Below are 21,987 nucleotides of genomic sequence, written 5' to 3' on the forward strand. Positions count from 1 at the left end.
CACAAGTTAATAATAATCAACCAGTGTGCAGGTTTCCTCACGATGTTTTCCTTCACCGGAAGCAAGTGGTGGTCGATGAAAACTACTATATAACAGTCAGATTTGAATATAAACTCATATGGCACGAGTAGGCTTCGAACCTGGGACCTTTTGATCCACAGGCGGGCGTCTTAACCATTGCACCACCATCGCTTCATATATTATAGCCAGTATTAAATGACCTATGCTATAGATTTATATAATTTTCCTTGCACTCAGTGTGTCCGTGGTTTATATACATTTAAGTAAATTTGTTGCCTCCTCAATCGTTTTCTACTTAACCAATCTTCTTGAAATTTTGCAAATATTTAGTGAAATGATACCTACTTCATTTCATACTGCATATTACGGAGAAGAACGTAGGGACTTTTCATCGCGTAAAAATTACAGTGCCCGCCCATGGGTTTCACATAGGGTAGAAGTTGCGGTCTAATAATTGTACCATATAGTATGAGTTAAATGCTTACCCTTGAGTTAATTGTTATCCCGTGTACGCCATCATAAAAAAATCAGTTCATGTTGAATTAGTAATCCGCTTAGGGAAAACCTGAAAATAGTATTTTTAGCGTAATACGGAATATAACTTACTATTATTTGCGTAAGTATGATGATTCAAACGGGGTTTCTGAATTGACGTATGACAATTATGGTAACTAGTGATAAATGAAGCGGCGGTGGTGTAATAGTCAAGACGTATGTGGATCGACAGGTCCTAGGTTCGAATCCTACTGCCACATGAGTTTGTATATCAATCTGACTTATGTATATTAGTTTTCATCGACCACCACTTAAAAATAAAAATAGTACCTAAATATATTAGGACAAATCACACAGATTGAGCTAGCCCCAAAGTAAGTTCTAGACTTGTGTTATGGGATACTGACTCAACGATACTATATTTTATAACAAATACATATATAGATAAACATCCAAGACCCGGGCCAATCAGAAAAATATCATTTTCCATCAAGACCCGAGCGGGGATCGAACCCGGGTCCTATCGGTTCAGTGGCAAGAACTTTACCACTGCGCCACCGAGGTCGTGAACCACTTGCTTCCTTAATTTCTTTCATTTTTGGTTGAAGGAAGACTTTTACTAAGCAGTAGCACACAAATACAGGCGAGTATAAAATAATCTATATTACAGCGATTTTTAAACCGCGTCGTTTCCCGTCACAGTGGACGCCGGCCACAGTGCGCAGACGCGACGACACGGTAGGTATAAGTCAAGTGCGTCTCAATTCAGACCAGTCTCCTAAAAGCTGTTGGAGTGAACGATCGTGTTTTCGCAAGTGACGCCAAAATGTTTACGAGACTTGCCATTTTTATCGTAAGTCGGTTATATTTCTTATTAATAAGATTGATTTCAAGAATAATATAATGTTATTATGTTGTCCTAAAATTACCCTTGGTTCACATTTGTCCATCTAGTTAATAAATGTATGATTTTTGTATCAGGTTTATGTAAAGTTATTTTTACAGATTAACATAGTGTGACAAAGAGATGTCAAATCTATACATATATAATAAAACTGTAAGTTGGCTATGTCTGTACTTAGGAGGTATTAACGAAAAATAATGATTGGCGGTCTTTATGGGACTAATAGAAGCCAAAACTTTTTATTATTATTTTTGTCTGTCTGTATATTTGTTCGCGCATCACGCTAAGACTACTGGATGGGATTTGATGCATCTGTATATCGGGGAAAGTTGAACTTAAAATCTGTTACAGTTTCATCGTGATACGTTGCTCAGAACCCGAGATATTGATAATAAAAAGTTATTAGCGGACGCACCAAATAAACGCGGGCGAAGTCGCGGGCAAAAGCTAGTCTTAAATATACATAATTTATTACCACTTTAAGATATACACATTAACTAGTAAATTCTTTGACCTACTAATATTATAAATGTAAAAGTATGTTTGTTCCTCCTTCTTTAACGTCAGAACAAAACGGAGCGATGAATTTGTGTTTTTTGCGTGAATATAGTTGGAAGGATGGAAAGTGACATAGGCTTATTGCCGCGGGCGAAGTCGCTGGCAACGTTGTTAATCAGCTTTTGCACAATGAGATTAACTTTATTTAAGTAGAATTAAGAAAAAAATTAAATAAGTTAGACTGGAACTTCACACATGACTTTATGGGGGTTTATCCCCTTTTACCTCCCTTCTTTGCCTAACTTATTTTGTCCGATTGTTCTTTGGCATATTTACCGGTTTTGGCATAAAATATTTTGGCACAATAGGTCTAGGGCATACCTAATTGATTTTTGAAATAAAAAAACATCTTATACTTATATATAAGTCAGTCTAGAATCGTAAACTTAATAAGCTGTATCATACATAATAATAAATAAATATATTAGGACAAATCACACAGATTGAGCTAGCTCCAAAGTAAGTTCGAGACTTGTGTTATGGGATACTAACTCAACGATACTATATTTTATAACATATACATACATAGATAAACATCCAAGACCCGGCCCAATCAGACACAGATCATTTCCCATCATGACCCGACCGGGGATCGAACCCGGGTTCTAGAGGCAAGCACTTTACTACTGCGCCACCAAGGTCGACATGTTTACAATATTACTTGCTCAGATAATAAGATCTGTCTCCGTTTCTCATGATTCATATCAGTCATTGATCTTGCCGATTTAATTTGTCCTTTCAATATTGACGTTATTACCATATAATTGTTCGTGTATTTTCTTGCAGGTAACCATTTACAGTTCGACGAATGGGGCCCATACTAAATGTAAGTCTTTTAGTTTTTAGCCTAGACGTGATGTGTTAGAGGAAATAAAATAATCTATGTCTGGCCTATTTTCATGTGACGTTGTGTCAGCACATCACGTCCAAGAGAGACGTGTAACTACAGGGTCGATCAACGTCATAATTATTAATGGTATATAAGTTGGAGTTAAGTGAAGTAAAGTTGTCACGTATTCACCGGTCTCACTGTGAATGTGGAGCCAACATCCCTCAACGTACGCGTGTGCACAAATTATTTATTTTTATTAATTAAGCCAACAAGCTGTCGTTAAAATATAATCACTTATCAATCTATGATATGAATTGATGAAAATATAACTCACCTTGTGTAACGACACGAGGATTGCTAAAAATACTTCAATTAGATATAAATAAGGTATATTTACCACTTAACATGTCATTTTGCGAGTACACAACAGATAACTTTTGACCTTTTGAAAACTTAGTTCATTATATTATGTTCTTTCAAATTCAAATCATTTATTCAGAAATTAGACCTTCACAGGCACTTTTTCACAATTTTTATAGTAAACAATTATTTCTCACAAGCCAAAAAAACTAATTGGCATTTCGGAACGACCACTGCTGAGAAGAAATGCCGAAAGATCCGCACGGCAGCATCCGTCTACGAGTTGACGCATGGATTTCTTTCTTATCGAGTGTGTTATTGCTAACGCTGGTGTCTGATCACCTGCCATCTACACACTATTTAACATGGACTGTAAACAAAAAAAAAACGAAAAGTAAACAAGCCAAAAAAATTAAGTAAGCGACACGACTCCTTAAAACAAAAACAACAACAAAATTTCACATTAATAGAAAATAAGAACAAAATTAACAAAGGAATAACGAGAACGAAAGTTTGTTTACCTTTTGCCTCAGTCCAAGATGAATACGGTATAGTGCCAAGAAGTCGCATGCACCAATCAAAAGGGACCTTATGGCGGCTGGCACTCAGGTCTTTATTGCTTTTCGAATTTACTTTATTGCTATTGTTCGAATACAAAACAGCGGCAATAACGGCGTAAGTGCCGGGCGCCATTAGGTCCCTTTTGATTTGAACGGCTACATTTTGTGTTTACAATTAGATACTATACTTACAGTCAATTTTGACGTTGACTATCACCCGCGCGCCGCTGACGTTTAAACAAAATGGCGTATTTTGCGTTTATCTTTACTTTTAAGTTACTTTACTTTACATTATTACCAAATGGTCAACGGAACGCAATGCGGAATAAGATTAATATAATCATTATAATGCGATGTATCAATATATTATCGTGACACGATCCTGAACTTTGACCTACTGGATACTACAGTCACCGTCATATGTCAAACATAAACCGTGTAATGATTTGATTGTCTATAAATCGGAATATTTTCAGAACATTGTGGGTTGCACGGGTCAACTTTGACGTTAACTTTAACCTGCGAAACGACAACGCCAAAGTCAACGGCAAAGTTGACACTTCAAAAATAAATCTATCACTCAAAACTGTGATTCTTTGCAATAAATTCCTTTATCTAGTGTAGAATAATTGGGAAAGAGGATTAATTTTCGCTAATAAACAAAAGAAATTGGTTAAAATGTGATGTGTGCATTTATGTATCACATTGACAGAGCTCCTATACAATGTACAGAACCTTTCGTACGCGAGTACGACTCGCACTTGGCCGGTTATATTTTACGTCCTCGCATCTCTTGATGTGGACTGAAAATGATAAATATTACATGTTGCAGCATTTTAGCATTTTATTTTTTGCAGCTGACAAAATCATATACCCCGGGCCCACCGTCGACCACCACAATGGAAACAGTCATAACGACCCAGTAATAGTTCCAGCGAGCTGTAGAAACCTCACCTATTGTTTTGAGAAGCCGAAAAATTATCCACAAGAGAGATATGACAAGATGTTTGAAGGTATGGTAAGTAGCTCCACCACAATTGTATTATTATTAAATTTATAATTATCAAACTAATTTCATTATTAATTCATTTTATAATGATAATGTATTAACATTTGTATGCTGTTGGCTATAATTGTAATAGGCTTCTATTAAACTATTATGTAAACGCGGCACGGCAATGCGCCCCCAAGTCGAGCAAAAAAAGGGCACGGTCTTTACCTTTAAAACGGCACGTACCATTTTCTTTTCTCGAATATTCTACCTATTGCCAAGTAAATAAATTATTTGAATTTGAAGAAATAATTAAAACTTATAACAAGTGATTTTCTTAAAGAAATCATACAAACTTACCGAGTTGAACAGTCGTTTGTTTGTGTTTCAGAACCTAGCACCACTGCCTACAATAGTAGAATCAAGCCTGTCAGATCGGCTGGGAGACGAGGAGTATGAAGACGATTGTGATGCTGAAGTCAGGGTAGGTTACCAACATTGGGAGCCTGATAAAGTACCTAACTAATCCATACTAATATTGTAAATGTGAAAGTGTGCTTGTTTGTCCGTCTTTCACGTCAAATACGATTCGCAATGGGTTGAGGTGATTTTTGGTGTGGAGATAATTGGAGAGCTGGAGAGTGTTATAGGCTTTTGCTGCGGACGCAGCCGCGGGCAACAGCTAGTAATCTATAAGTAACATATCGAACATTTGACGTCAATAAGTGATGTGACATTGTCCTGGGTTGAATAAAGAATTTTGAATTTTTTGAATTTCGAAAAGAAAGCGTTGTTTTGTTACACAAGTTGGATAGGACTAACTGGCCAATTACATCAATCCGATTTATTTATCAGTGTTTATCTGTCAAATTACAAATTGACATTTTGTCAGAAAGTGGTGAAGCCGTATTTAGTGGATCTTAAACTCAAAAAATGCGTAAAGGAATGTTGGCCTATATCCAGCAGTGGTTTGATGTAGGCTGAAAATGATTACCATGATTATGATTAACTACGAAAATAAGAATAGTCGTATAATTTTAGAGAAATTATACAATGTTTTGTGTGTGCATTTGTGAAACCTCATTTTCGTACTTACGTACAAATCTCATATTTTCTTTAATATTCCCAGTACGATCCCCTCTACAGCATCAGGACAAAGAAAGGCGAGTGGCGCCACATCATTCAGTCCCCGAAACAGAATTTCAATCAGAAAGTGCGAATAGAAACTTGCACGTGAGTAAAATTTCTATAAATAATAGTCTATGAAATACTAGAAGTTTGTTGTTGTTGTTTTGTTTTGAAATACTACTAGTTGTTTTTTTTTAATTTTCATCGTCTGTTTTGTAGTTCTCAAATTATTTACATTTGTTTCCATTTTCAGTTTAAAAATCGTAATTTTTTTTTTTTATTTATTTACTTTGGTTTTTATTGACCTATGGATCTTCCAGTCAGCTTAGAGTCTTATTGCATATATTTAAGGAATGAAGTTTATATTAAAGGTTTCGTCGATTATATGGCAACATTGAATAAAAATAGAAAAACAATTGCTATAAATGTATTTTTTCATAAACTCACACATAAAAATCATCTGATTTATATCGATGATTGTTGGCCTCATTTTAGTATTTTCGCTAATTTCAGGGCGGTAGACACACAGTGCTTCAAAAACTACCCGGTCTTCGGGGGTATCATAACGTTATGCAAACAAAAAACTGCGAAATATGAGTTCGTGGCAGACGATGGAAAAGGTGGTTCAACCAAGCTCGAGACAGAATTGCCTTCGTGTTGCGTGTGTCATTATAAACCAGCTGCTTAGGAGGAATAGAGAAGATATAAGTTGGTTATGTCTTTGGTTTACTGTTACCACAGACATAAGAACATTAATTACATTGTAATTGTAATTACGATGTAACCTTCTTATATCTGTGGCTGATACAGCGACCTGTTTAAGTAATATAGACTGAGTTAGCAAGTTTTTTTGCAAAAATTTCACTTTTGCCATAAGCTTTTATTGTCGTCAGAGAGATCTTAAAGCATTTATCGCCTGACAAATAAACCCATGTCCGTGCTGTAAACGGTTGAGGAGTTGCCTTGTTTGCAACCGATCCGGGCTGGACCAGGTCATGCTTATCATAATAATGAAACTGAATCGACGCGGGAAATTTCAATTCTGAGGTCAACTGGAAGTAGGAGAAATCTAAATTGCAAAATTTGATTACAGACAGACAACGGGACAGGTGAATCTAAATAAAAGCTTGTGAAAATGCATCGGTTCATCTAAACACTAAATAATTATGTTCTCTCTTTCATCTGAGCGTTTTACGAGTCCTTTCTCAGCCTTTAAGCGTGGGAACCCAAGGCCCGTTTTCCTACATTTTCGTCTCCACTTCGCACGGTCGTCGGCATCCCTAGTTGTCAGACTATTGGCAAGCATCATTCTTGACGTCATCAAGCCAGTAGTTTTTGGGTTTGCCCCTTCTGCCAGGTCTGGATGGGAATCTATTGTTATATCTGTCACGCTTAGTAGCCTTGTCTTGATAACATCAAGCAATTTTTATTAGCTCTTTTTGATTGTTTATTGTTTATTTTTGAGAGTTGGAATAGATAATTTCTTAGGATAAATAATAGTAATTTCGATTGTGGTAAATCTAGTAAGTACATTGTAACTATTGTTTTCAATAAAAAATAATTGAAGAAGCCGTCTGTTTTGTACGATCAAAGTAGTTTTTTTAATTAAATTACCTATCAGGTGTATATATACCTATTGTTAAAGGCGCACTTAATAAATAAGTAATATAGGAGTAGGTATTATAGATTAGAGACACATTGTATACTTCTAGGTGTTAAGCAAACGACTCACTCAGTTCATTAAATATAAATAACGCTTCGCTCATTTGCATACTCGTTAAGTTACATAATTGTGATTGTGTCATTAACACTGTATTCCAAGAATTAACAAATATTTGCGTGTATGTCACTACTACGGTACTACTTCGCGCTCAAATAGCTGGGCAAATTTTATTGAAATTTGATATTGAGGTAGCGTAGCTGATACTATAATATGACATATTAACACTGAGTTTAGGATTTGGTCAAGAAGTCTGATAGCCAATATAAAAAGTAGATGGCGCTAGTGTATCTAAAAATAGTTGTGTTAGCCCCAAGTTCGAGATTTGTATTATGGGATACTACAAACTCAACGATACTATTTATTCCAAATTCTATGAAAATCGCCCTAGCCACAGATTATATAATACTTCCAGCGAATTCGCTATGAAAGCGTTATTGAAAGATAGAGTTTCGCATTTATAATTAGATAGTAATGATATTTACAAACATTTGGGTCAAGATGTTTGTTTAGTGACCAAATGTGGATATCTTGTGACTGAATTTGTTTTTTTATATGTTTAAAATTTGATTTTAGGTTTATATTTATATTTAATAGGCTAGAGAATTATTATATTTAATAGGCTAGTTGGCAATTTTTTGCTTTGATGTCTATTATACGAAGGCCCTAACATTAATAGGAATATCAAAAAAATACTCTGATAATGACAATGCTTTCAAAGATGTGACAAAAATAAAATCACACATTATTGGACACGTCCAAACGACATGAACAAGTGACGTCACAACTAGATGAAATTTTCGAAAAGATGTTTGTTCGACAGCTAGCTATATTACGTTTACGGTGATGGCTTCTTAGTAAAAGTTGTTACAAAATATATTTTTTTTATGATCGTTGAGTTTGTTTTTATAATTTCATACTTTTTGAAAATTGACTTTCCAACCAACTTTATTTTTTGTATAAGCTACGTTTAGCTGATAAATATTTTAATAATATTTTATTATCAAACGTTATGAGGTCAATCTGATAAATTGTTTTCGGGAACTTATTTATTAGTGTCAGTTATTTAGTTAAGTAGAATAATTAATTTCTTTAATTTTATCATAGATTAAGTATTTTATGTGTGTATTTTATGACATAAATTATAAAATATTATTGTTAATGTTAATGCAATAAAATTATTGTTAATGCAATAAACTGATTCTCATTAAGAATTAATTTATTTACCTATCATTTCTGGTCAACAATTTTCAGAGTTAAATATAACATTGTTTATAAGTATAAAGGAAGAAGAAATATGATATATATTAAAAATTAACACTATTATTTTGGAAAAAAATCCTAATTATACAATCACTTGGATGTTGACTCTCTGTCAGTCTATACTGCTTGGGTGCTGACATTCTGTCACTCTATACCTACTGCTTGGGTGCTGACTCGCTGTCACACTATACTGATTGGGTGCTGACTCGCTGTCACACTATATGCAGTTGGTTCACGAGGATAACGTGGTAACTCGACGTTTTCACAATAATCAGATACATAATTCACACATTTTCTTTTCATTAAAACCTGACGACGTTGCACAACATATATTTGACGGCCTTCGTGGCGTAGTGGTCACCTCATCATATAGGTTCTGGGTTCGATTCACAGTGCAAAATATTAGTACACGTGAAGTAAAATATTTGTCTGCGGTTCTGTTGTGCCCGCTACTGTGTTTATGTCCATTGGATCTGCGATGCAAGCGTAGTGCTTAGTGTGGGCCGTTGAGTGGTGTCACAGTCACGGTGGTATCACACGACGAAATCATAGAAACAACAACAATCGTAAGTGTAAGTTGTATGAGTAAATATGTACCTATAAATATATGCAAATACATGAGCCATTGAAGGTAAATAATACGTATATAATACAGTAGATAAATTAAATCGATTGTCCTTATTTACAACCTGACTCCCTGACGTCAACCCTATTTCTTGTCTATCAGCTGCCTAGACTATGTGTCCTTAGTCGCCTCGTACGACATCCACGAAAGGATATGAAGTGGTCCTTTTCTAGGGCGCAACCACGTGGTTGTAAAATTTCTCGACTCAAAAATCTTATCCGTTTATCCAAACTGAAATCATTTATTCAGAAATTAGACCTTCACAAGCACTGTTTCACGTCAAATTGTATATTAGTTATAATATAGTAATTTCTCAAAAGTTACAAACTACTGGCATTTCGTAACGACCACTGCTGAGAAGAAATGGCGAAAGAAACTCATTTGAACAGTGTTGGTCCCTATCCTTTTGTGGGTTAAGTTCGTCTGTGCTTTTTGGTGGTTTGTTATATGCGTTGTTTGTATGTTTGAAATAAATTTATTGATAACAAATTTCTTTCAAACATACAAACAACGCATATAACAATGAAATGTAATAAAATGTATGTTTGAAATAAATTATAAATTTAAAATTTCAAAAATGGGTGGTCCTATCGAGACGTGTGAGGCGTCAAAAGATGCGCCTCCGTTAGCCTGATAAGATGGTGCAACAATCTAGCGAGGGTCCGATAGAAAAAAAATGGAAAAAAAGGGGAAAAAGTGTGATTTTAATAAAATTTGTATGAAAAATTACTATGTTACAGGTGAAAATGCAGCAAAAGTGCAACGGAATGCAACGAAACTTCACAGGGAGTCGGGAGACAGGTAAGTGAGCAGAACTACAATCAAAGACGATCAAGGGATAGCGAGAAAAATTTAGAGAGAATTATTTATGTGCTAGCGCCTAAGTATGGCGTTCACGGAATCTAAATGAATTTTTTAAACACAAACTATCAACAAAACTGCACTGGAAACACTTATTACATATTATTATCAATAAATTTAATTCAAACATATAAACAAAATAGCTCATCGAAAGCAAAAGTTGTCAGATATCATCATATCTTCAACGCCTCTGACACCTGTCGCTTCCGAAAAACCGTGAGAAATCGTGAAAGCGAAAGCTATAATCATTTTAAGTCATTGTGTGTTTATTTCACACGAATCCCTAGCTACGAGTATGCTATAGGTACCAACAACATTTCCTCCTCCATTTAGACGACCTCGGTGGCGTAGTGGTAAAGTTCTTGCCACTCAACCGAGAGGTCCTGGGTTCTCGATCCCCGGTCGGGTCATGATGGAGAATGGTCTTTTTCTGATTGATCCGGGTCTTGGATGTTTATCTATATATATATGTATTTGATATAAAATATAGTATTGTTGAGTCAGTATCCCATAACACAAGTCTCGAACTTACTTTGGGGCTAGCTCAATCTGTGTGATTTGTCCTAATGTATTTATTTATTTATTATTTATTTCCAACGCTGTTGACGTGGTAAAATCAGAACATAATTTTCAAAATTAAAAAAAAAATAATTTAGACACCATGGTCGGAATTGAAACCGGAACCTACGATGGACTTAAATGAAATGTGATAATGTTACAGTTTAAATTAATAATTTGAGTGCGTTACCTCAATCTTGCACGATAGAAAGCAAATGAGTAATCAAGTTACACGCAACCAAAAAATATCGTTCACTCTTGTCTTGAATTTCCCTAAATGAATCCTACATTCGGGAAATATCGACGTGGAGAGAATTTTCAGATTTTAGTAGTTCCACAGTAGGCAAGAGGATCCGAAACGAAACGTACGATGATCACACAAGGGAGTTTGGGAATTGTTCTTTAATTCCCAAACTCCCTTGTCCCTCCAAAAGAATCATACATTTACTGACGAACGTCAACGCACGTGCGTTCCATTGTTTCATTGGTTTCCATAATTTTTCGACAATGACGTCATTGTCGAAAAATTATGGAAACCAATGAAACAATGGAACGGCTGTCTAACTGAACAAGCAGTTAACTGCAGGTACCACTATTAATTATATTTATGGAAACTTTTAGTGACGTATACGGGAGTTGTGCGTAAATACCGTAATTTTGAGTCAGGCATATTTAAGTGTTTCCTGTACTTAATATATTTTTTCGTCACGTACGAGAATGTTGATAAAGATTTCCCCATTTAGTTGTCATTGAGGAAATGAAACTGGGAATATCCTGACAGAGTACCGTGGAAAGATATTTCAGGTTAGTTTTCAGGCAGAAAATATAACTGCAATAATTTTTGAGGTATGAAATATATCTCTAAAAGATACAACCGAATTATTTATTATATTATATTATATATATAATAAACTATTTTACAAATAAAGTTATGATAATGTATTTTAATTTGTACATTTGAACGATGTCATTTAAATAAAAATAATATACTTAGGAAATTTGGAATTATCTCGTTTGAACCTGAGAAAATTTTTAAGGCATCTTATTCTTTTAAACATGAGATGGCATTATCCCCTACTTTGAGCTATCCTTCCTTTCATTATCCTAATCTTTACATATTATAAAACAAAGTCTGTCAGTCGCGACTGTCTGTCTGTTCGTATGTTCGCGATAAACTCAAACACTACTACACGGATTTTCATGCGTTTTTACCAATAGATATTAAGATTCCTGAGTAAGGTTAAGGTGTATATATTAATATGTTTATATCCGAGCAAAGCCGGGACTAGCTGCTAGTATATAAATAAATCAAGATCTTTGCGATTTTCTTCGCAATGTTTACAAGGTAGCTTGTTTTAAACGCGGCGTTTTTCTTACCCAGTGGATGACTAGCCCGCGTACACAGATGGCAGTAGACCAATTACAATAACAAGTAGCGGCTGTATTCAGACCAGTTCTGTGACAAGTCGCACCACGACCAAACGTGTCGTCAAACTAGTCGTGTGTTTATTTATTTTTTAGTGTTTAGTGGGCAAAATGTTTATGTATCTAGTTTTATTTGTAAGTGTGTGTTTTTGATATGCTTATTTTATTTAACTTAAAAAAATTCCAGCCTAGTAAATTTCAGTGTTGCTCTGTTTGTTATAATTTTATTGTACAAAAAAATATGTACTTACATAGATTAAAATTAACACGAAAAAGATTTGAGATAAGTAATCCCTAGTACCTACATACTTAAATCGGGACCTTTACATTCAATGTTATCGTACATACTTTAACAGCTCGAGATCGGGCCGTATGCTTGTTTATTGTAGAAAAAAGAGGGAGAAAGGTAGCATGTAAGGGTAAAAAATAAAAAAATTTAGTGTTTGAAATAAAAATATTGATATATATTGCAAACAATTGAATTCAACTTTTTACACCCCAAAAGTGTGACATGGGTTATTTATTCGTCAACTGGATTGGGGGCAATTAGAAAAAATCCTGTTGTCCCCCACTACAATTTTTAGGGTGAACAGGAAAAAGAAACCTTTTATTCTCCATTATTACATATTTGGGGCGAACAGGGAACATTTATTCTTTACTAAACAAGTACTTAACACCTATATGTTTTTTTACCACTTACTATTCTATAGTGACACGGAAAAAAATATTTTTCATATTATGCATATATACTGGCCATTATTTTAGTTATTTTTCCCTAAAAATAAAAAATAAAAATATTATATTCATGAAAAAAGTTTTCAAATAAATTTTCCTGTGAATCGTGAGGTAAAGTTTGTTCACATTTTTCTCGTCGTGACTAACCAGAGACAATTACATGTAGCTACCATTGTGTTTCTGGGGAAATACGTACAAAATTAGGTAACTGAAATTAGTAACCATAAATGATCAGGTTCTTTTTTTTCTGGTGTTTTGTTTACATTATCCATATCGTATAATTCTTACTCAGATACCGATAATTACTCCGAATAATAATATGGTTGTTTCTCCAAAAGCTTCAAATAATTTTACAATAGTAGGTACACGGTACAGAGGTATGTGGAAAAAGGAAGCGGAGGCCTTTGCCCAGCAGTGGGACACATCAATAGGCTAGCTAAAAAAAGGTATTTAATAATTAATATCGTGACGAGGATAATTCAAGTTTTCATAAAAATAAATTATTTATAAGAGATGTTTAGATACAGATTCAGATGCAGTAATACGTTTTTATTCCGCACGGGGTAGACAGAGCTTACTAAAACCAAAAGGCCAAGAGCTACATTGAAATGACGCGAGAGCTGGCGGTTTTCAAACGGCTGAATGCACATTTCCCAAACATACCTAAGAACAATCTCGAAAAGTCTCTTTCAAATAAAAAAAGGTTTTGCAGCTACGACGGACATACAGATACCATGTCTGTGTATCTGTATGTCCGCCGTAGCTGCAATTATAAAATTATAAACCTCTTCCTGTCATCGGGGGTTGAAAACAACATAAAGGGAAAAGCATCAATTTTCACGCTACTAACTAAGTATTTAGCTATTAATGTTCAACATTCAATCAATTCATTTCGGGTAATGTAATAACATATGAATTTTAGGCCGGATCCCATTTGACGAGCTTGCCGTATCAAACACAGGCGTGCCGTATCGAGGACATACTTAGCAACAAGCAAGTCACTCAACTTGTTCGTTGCTAGGGGAAATGAGATATTCGAGTAATTCATAATGCAGTGTCTAGTTTTAAAGTCCCGTTTAAAACATAGCCTTTACCGGTCGAGTGCGTCTGTTGTAAACACAATAATACTCGTATCTGCATGTGAATGTGACTACGTATCTCTCTGTCTCGTTTGAGTGTATTTTCCGGTTACTTCCACCGCCATGGAGTGTCGGAGCCCAGTTTTCCTCCTCCACTTCGCACGGTCTTGTGTATTATCCTTTACATCTTCTTCGTAATAAGCTAGGAAGAAAGAGAAAAATATTTGAAAATACATAAGTTCATACAAATTGGCGTTGAAAGAAAATGTTGTATTCAAAGCTTTTACCGACTACACGAGTTTGCAAAAACAAATGACGAGCATAATAACAAAAAAAATTAGCGATTGAAATCATTTGAAGAATAAGAAATAGGTACGTATATACAAATACAATATTTTGTACACATTATTTTTAAATATATATATATATATATATATATATATATATAACTTGTGCTACAAGAACATCCTAGTTCTTTCAAAGTATTGATAAAAGCTCAAAGAATACAACTCGGAAATTTACATTTATTAATCAATTCCAAGCCGACAATACATTAGCGTTCTTGTATAATTTAGTACTTGTACTTGTACTTAAAGTACCACTTACTTGTCGACTTTCCATTACCTACATTTTTAGCTTTCATTCCCCTCACGTAGTCAAGCAGTTCCGTCCTGTCACGTTTCTCACATAAATCAAGAAGATTGTATCAGAATGGATGCAAGAATACTTAATAAATTCTTAGGTGAATTCCCTGTATGAGTGTTTTCTGTGTTCCTTAACAGTAGATCTAAATGAATCTAGACTTTATTTTTCTGACTATACCACAGACATATGAACATAACATTGTAATTGTTCTTATATCTGTACCAATTGTTATTAATTTATCTGTACCAACGATTGGTTGGGATAAATATGGTAATTAATGTTTTTATTTATTTATGAATCTTTATATACATTTAAACATATCATATCCTATTATTATAAATGCGAAAGTAAGTTTGTTCGTTACCTCTTCACGCTCTATCAACTCAACCAATCTACTTGAAAATTTTGATAGGTAATCTTGACATTGGGTGCCTTTCATCCCGGAAATATAACTGTTCTCGTTACGCGGGCTAAGCCGCGGGCGACAGGCTAGTTTTTAAATAAATTGCTAACATTCTCTTCACTTTCAGCTAAGTTAGCTGTTCATCCTAACAGTTTGTTCTTCTGTTTCTTTTGTTGTCGTTGTTGTTCTGTTTTGTTTTTTTGTTCTTGTTTGTTTTCATAACAGCTCAGCTAACTGTTAAAAACAGAGATGTGATTTTTTGCCGCGCTATAAGAAACACAATCATAAAATTACAGAAAAGTATTACTTACATAAATTTGTATTTATGAAACAAGGTTTACATTAAATTTTATTTATATTTCAGGTCACAATATTTCACGTTAAGTTGACAAATGGTGGTGTTCATAATAAATGTAAGTATCCAAAGGAAGCGGTGGTGGTGTAATGGTTAAGATGCCCGTCTGTGGGTCGAAAGGTCCCAGGTTCGAATCCTACTCGTGCAACAAGAGTTTGTATACCAATCTGACTCGTGTATAGTAGTTTTCATCGACCACCACTTGCTTCTGATGAAGGAAAACATCCTGAGGAAACCTGTACACTGGTTGATTCTTATTAACTTGTGTGTGAAATGGAGAAGGCAATGGCAAACCACTCCATTAATAATGCCACGAAAGTTGTTGTGTGTGGATTTCATTCCACGTAATAACCATGACCCTCAGCCATGAGGAATACGACTACGAAGAAGAATCTTTATTGTGGTTTGTGATAACTTTGTTGTAGGAAAAATGAATACTTACCATAAACTAAACGCCGTTGACTAAAAGAGTGAGTTGATCTCTATCTCTTACTCCCTCTCTCAGTCAGTGCCTATATAAATAAATAACTTGATTTGATTCAGCTCTATAGCCGATCTTGAGTACAAATTAACAAAAGCAAAAAAAAAATTCTTTAACTTATTTTTCTATTGTTTGTAATGAAGAGCCAATATTTGGAGTTCTGAATTAAATTTGAACGGTAAATATAATGACAGTGATAACATTTTTTGTTCCGGCTGGTACTTAATCTTTATCAGAAGCTAACTATAATGTAGTAATATCTCAAGAGATAAGTATAATACTGACCCGTGGCACCGAGTTGTCTGACTGTATGTTAAGATAAGGTAAATACATCAAACAACATACTTATATATGTATATACAAAGCAATAAATCAAATCATTCCCGGAATAAACATGAATCGAACAAAGAAATGTCTCTGAAGGTAAAGTTAATCAATTTACAATCTTTTATTTAACTTACGATGTATAGTGTATATTCTGTTGGAATCTTGTAATAATTTTTTGAAGCAGATATCCTGAATTTTGCGCACACGTTTAGTTTAAATGCCAATGTACCAATAATTTTGATATTTAGAAAAATGTTTCTGCTTTTACTTGTAGAGAGGTGAGAAAATAGCCCGCTGAATAATATTTTAACTAACTGATAATCCAAAAAGAATAAGATTTATTCGTAACCGGTTACCTACTTTGTTGCGTTTCGTTAATGTTTTATTACTGTTGTGCAATTGTCAGTTTTTCCTTATTTACACCTGATGCCATCGAGTAGACTATGGAAATACAGTGCAAATAACAAACAATATTTATCTAAATCTATTGTTAACTATTGTTGTTAAAATAAATATATTTAAATGAATAAATATTTTTGACCATTTCTGTAAAACTAGAAGTTACATAATGAGTTGCACCAGCAACATTGACATTAACTTTAACCGTTGCAGTGCGTCGTCGTTTAGACAAAATGGCGTACTTTGTTTTTTCATTTGGTGCAACCCACTCTTAAATGTAAATGTTTGTGAATACTGCTTTAATTAAAACACCTTCTGCTGCAAAAATAATGACGGTATGAGTGGAGTAGTTATGTGTGTTGTTCGTTTTACTAAAACGTATTATAAGCTATAGGTGCACAATTTAATATTTATTTTGAGCAAAACGCATCTTACTAAAAACACTCTCAATAAAGCTCTTCAATGAAATAGAAGAATTTTTATTTTATTGAGAGAATTGTTTTCCTTGATACGGTGTCTGGTGTCAGAATGTGAACGGTTGAATATTTAAATTTATACTTTCAGATCCAGATGCTATAGTGTTCCCTGGACCTACACAAGGGAACTTGGAGACGAGGTACGGGACGGAAGATGAGATCCCTATTGAGTGCAAAGGACAGAGCTATTGCTTCACCAAGCCTGCCAACTATCCTGAGGAGAAATACAATAAGATGTTTGCTCATATGGTAATCTATACATATAATAAAACTGTAAGTGGGCTATGTCTGTACGTAGGAGATATTAAAGAAAAATAATTATAGGGGGGTGTTTATGGTACTAATAGAATATTGTCTGTGTCTGTATGTTTGTTCCCACATTATGCAAAGATTACTAGGTAGAATTTGATGCGGTTTTCACAGCTGTATAGGGGATAGTGTAATTTAAAATTTGGTAGAGATTTCATCATAGAGGATTGCAGACGATTGTGGTCTAATGATTAATAAGATTTGCAGATTCTAATGGTATTTCTGTTCATCTCTTATAGGCCTTTGTAAAGTTTCAGCAAGGTGACCCTCTTGTTTCAATGTTTTACTGAGGATAATAAATAAATAAATAAATTTATATATGGACAACTCATAACAGTTAAATATAACTGTCTAACAATAAACTTTTTTGTTCCCGCGCGGCCCGATGCAATGCGATAGCTGGAATGCTATTGTGTTGTTCCATTGTTTTTATCATCTCCAGGATCGAAGGGTATAACATTTATTTTCTTTTACTTTTTTCAGAAACATGTTCAGCAACCCTCTGTGCTCATATCGGACATCGACGACCGCAATTCAGACCCCAACGAAAAAGATGGTTGCAGTTCTATTATTTCGGTAATTATAAATAAATAAATATATTAGGACAAATCTCACAGATTGAGCTAGCCCCAAAGTAAGTCCTAGACTTGTGGCTAACTCAACGATACTATATTTTATAACATATACAAATATAAAGTCAACTGACACTCCACAATGCCTAAAAACCCGCTTATTTAACCAAGGTGTTCTGCCCACCATGACTTATCGTGCCGAGACATGGACGCTCACGAAGGAGACTGTGTACAAATTGAGAGTCGCACAGAGAGCCATGAAGCGGGCCATGCTCGACATCAGATTGCAAGATCGCGTTCCAAACACCGTGATCCGACAACGTACCAAAGTACGGGACGTGGGAGACGCGGTCATAAACCTGAAGTGGAACTAGGCAGGACACCTGGCACGTCGGCGTGATGACAGGTGGAGTAAAGTGCTGACTGAATGGTGGCCTAGGGCCGGCGAGAGAGGTGTCGGGAGTCGGGCGACCTGCGATGAGATGGGCGGAAGATATAATAAAAGTCGCAGGTTGTACATGGATGAGAGAGGCACAGGACAGAGGAGGGTGGCGTACGCGAAGAGAGAGTCCTGTGCTCAACAGTGGGCACAAAGTGGCTGAAATGATGATACATATATAGATAAACATCCAAGACCAATCAGAAATAGGTCATTTTCCATTATGACATCGGTTCAGAGGCAAGCACTTGAGCACTGCGCCACCGAGGTCGTCAACTTTTTATTAAGTTTCTGATTTCATATGATGATGTGGATGTTGCAAAATGTCTATATACACACGAAATGGTAAGATATGGTGCTTTTAGTAGATCTTTTACGCGGAGTTTCTAAGTTAATATTAATATTTCTGAAAATATATAAATAAGATATTAAAATATTGCTATTATTATTTCTTTTTAAAGTACAATTTTGATTTTTAATATTGTCTCTATTTTGATATCGGTCATGTATTTTACAAGTGCCTATTTATTTTTATTATTAACCATACAGAGGAAATAGAGCGAGTTCAAAAAAAATGTTTGCGCCTTTTGTGTTACCGCCACCAGATGGGACGTACAGCTCCTGATTATCAGACTCGATTGGATAAATTTAAAGTACAAAAGTTAGAAACTCGCAGAAAATATCTGGACTTCGTATACTTTTACAAAATACTACATTCAACACTCGATGTTCCTGCATTGCTTTCCCAAATTGCTTTCAATATTAAGTACAGTGCCCGTAGGTCCAATAAAACAGGTATTTTTTCGTTGCAAGTATATAACAATAATACCTCATTTTATAATCCCATTGTAAGGATGGCCCGTCAGTGCAACGAGATTACGATTGCTAACCCTGAATTCGACATATTTAACTCTAAGTTTACACTGTTTGTTAAAATATTAAAAAGCATATTATATCGCGCTCACGCGTTTGGCATGGATGCGAGTGCGATACTTAGTAAAAAGTACGAGTAATATTGAAAACCCCAAATTTTTGTTAATTCTTAGTTATTAAGATATCTGTCATGTCATGTCTGTTTATTATATTATATACTTATGTTCTTTCTTAGTCTATCAAACTCCTTTGTACCTCTTGTAATAAATTGTATTCTCTGTAAGCACATGTTTGGATTACAGCCTGTTTTCTTTGTATTTTATCTCTATGAATATTTTATATTTGTTGTAATCTGTTTTGTGCGTGAATAAATAAAATAAATAAATAAATAAATTATTATATTAAAAAAGTGCTCGCAAGGAGGTTCTCCTTTGCGATGACGCAATGCGTTGTAGCGCCGTTGTGCTCCGTTGTTTTCTATAGGTTTTGACAATGACGTAAATTGGCGTACTTCGATACTTCAAACAAATTCCCGACGTTGTCTGTAGACGGACTGAGCGGACGGAGCGAGCGCATGATAAAAAGAACGAACATTATCCAGTGGAGCATAGTCACGCTGGATCTATGTATCTAGAACAGCCATAATTTTTGTAAATACGGTTTTTACAATAAAAATGTTTGGTGCCTCTAGTGAAAAATCGAATGTTATGATTTCAGTACGAGCCACTATACCAGGTGCAAGTGAACGGTAAATGGAGGAAGGTGATCCAAGCGCCGGGCTCCAACTACCTACAGCAAGTGCGGTTGGAGAAATGCAAGTATGTATCGAATAGAATACAGTTTACTAGCTGCGCCACGGGGCTTCGCTCCCTTGGGGATTTCGGGATAAAAAGGATAAAAATGTGCTATTCCAGGTAATATTCTACACGTGTACCAAATTTCATAACAATCGGTCCGGTCTAGAAAGAGCAACAAACATACACACATACATCCTCACGAACTTTTGCATTGATAATATTAGTAGGATTCGTAATAAAAATAGACAAAACTTAAAAAAATTAAAAAAAAACAAAACTAGTAAATATATTATCAATTTAAATTTTATTTGGCAATTTTGGTTTGTTGAATTTTTAATTTGTCTTTTTTTTTAAAGTCTCATATGGATTTGAATCTGGAATATTTTATTATGAAAATAAATTGGTACAACAGTATAACAGTTAGGCGTCTTAATCCACCGCCACCGCTTCTTGTTTTTCTACTAAAGACCTCATCACTATCTACCCTTAAAACTCTTGTTTCACTTCTGTGTTTCTCTAACAATTGTCCAATAGCTAATATGGCATCTGTCGTACCACGACCTGGCATAAAACCAAACTTTTGAACAAGATTTTGAGTAATTTCACTTTCGCTTCTCTTTCCAAAACTTTCATACTATGTGCCATGAGTTTTATTCCGATCGATAAATTGTTGCAGTCCTGTACATCACCCTTGTTTTTGAAAACACGTACCAATAAACTGTTGCACCATTCTTTAGGCATTACCTCTTCTTGCATCAATTTATTGAAGAATTAAGTCTATTTTTTATTTCCTAATAAAGACGTTGCGTTTAAAAAATTTTATTATAATTTCCAGTCCAAAAGTCTCCCGCTGCTTTGAGGATCATCCGCCAATGATGGGCATCACCACAGCCTGTCGACAGAAGAACGTGGCTTGGGAATTCCTTGTGGACGACGAGAAAGGTGGCACCGAGCGGGTCACAGCGGAACTGCCTATATGTTGCGCGTGCATGTACAAAACTGAATAGTTGTAAAGAAAATAAAGTTAATACAAACGTTTTTTTTTTTCTTTTTTTTTAATCTGTTCCGTCCCACTGCTGGGCAAAGGTCTCCCCGAAGTATTTTCAAGCAGTTCTATTCGATGCTAAATCCAACCATTCCTTCTTGAAGGTTCGTAGATCATCTTAGTGCTTCCTTGGTTAATACCTATTGCTTCAATACCTATGCAATACGAGTACAGTTGAAGTTCTACGATTTGTAGTTTTTATTTGTAATTGTAGAATTGAATAGAATCATGGTGTAAGTTGGACGTAAACATTACTTTGCGTAATAAGACCAGTGTCTTACGTTCATTTCTTTCTTAAGTTTAAATTAACTTTGCGGACGCACTACTGCTATAGATAGCAGTTATAACAACAAACTTGAAAAAGTCGGCAAAAATCGTGTGCACAAAGTGCTATTTACATGAGAATCAATCTTAAAACCATATTACATAGATATGGAGCTCAATGAATCAGAGTTGTTGCTTTATTTTATTTTGAATCCTATCCATGAAATCTGTACTTCTGGTTTCAAGGTTAAGATTTCCAAATTTTTTCTATCGGACCCTCGCTAGCTTGTTGCACCATCTTATCAGGCTAACGGAGGCGCATCTTTTGACGCCTCACACGTCTCGATAGGACCACCCGTTTTTGAAATTTTCTCGTATCTGAGCTATTTTCTGATTTCCCCGCTATGGAGCATAGGAGCCCAGGCTTTCTTGCTTTTAGTCCTCCATTCCGCACGGCCGTTTTTCTACATCATTAGTTGTATTATAT

At 35.0% G+C, this 21,987-nt stretch overlaps 2 protein-coding genes across 2 annotated transcripts; both read left to right on the top strand.

Annotated features, from left to right (window-relative positions):
- The first annotated feature begins 1,259 nt into the window (after window positions 1-1,259).
- On the top strand, window positions 1,260-8,791 carry LOC128671378 (uncharacterized). The gene is made up of 6 exons (XM_053747809.2): window positions 1,260-1,369; window positions 2,765-2,804; window positions 4,588-4,748; window positions 5,113-5,205; window positions 5,851-5,954; window positions 6,363-8,791. The coding sequence occupies exons 1-6, from the start codon at window positions 1,343-1,345 to the stop codon at window positions 6,535-6,537; spliced, it is 600 nt and encodes a 199-aa protein (XP_053603784.1). The 5' UTR covers window positions 1,260-1,342; the 3' UTR covers window positions 6,538-8,791.
- Window positions 8,792-12,307: 3,516 nt separating this feature from the next.
- Window positions 12,308-21,229, top strand: LOC128671491 (uncharacterized). Its single transcript, XM_053747978.2, has 6 exons — window positions 12,308-12,436; window positions 15,528-15,576; window positions 17,290-17,450; window positions 17,994-18,086; window positions 20,112-20,212; window positions 21,027-21,229. The coding sequence occupies exons 1-6, from the start codon at window positions 12,413-12,415 to the stop codon at window positions 21,196-21,198; spliced, it is 600 nt and encodes a 199-aa protein (XP_053603953.1). The 5' UTR covers window positions 12,308-12,412; the 3' UTR covers window positions 21,199-21,229.
- Window positions 21,230-21,987: the final 758 nt, after the last annotated feature.

The sequence above is a fragment of the Plodia interpunctella genome, chromosome 7 (assembly GCF_027563975.2).
Source record: "Plodia interpunctella isolate USDA-ARS_2022_Savannah chromosome 7, ilPloInte3.2, whole genome shotgun sequence".
In the NCBI taxonomy this organism is placed as follows: Eukaryota; Metazoa; Arthropoda; class Insecta; order Lepidoptera; family Pyralidae; genus Plodia; species Plodia interpunctella.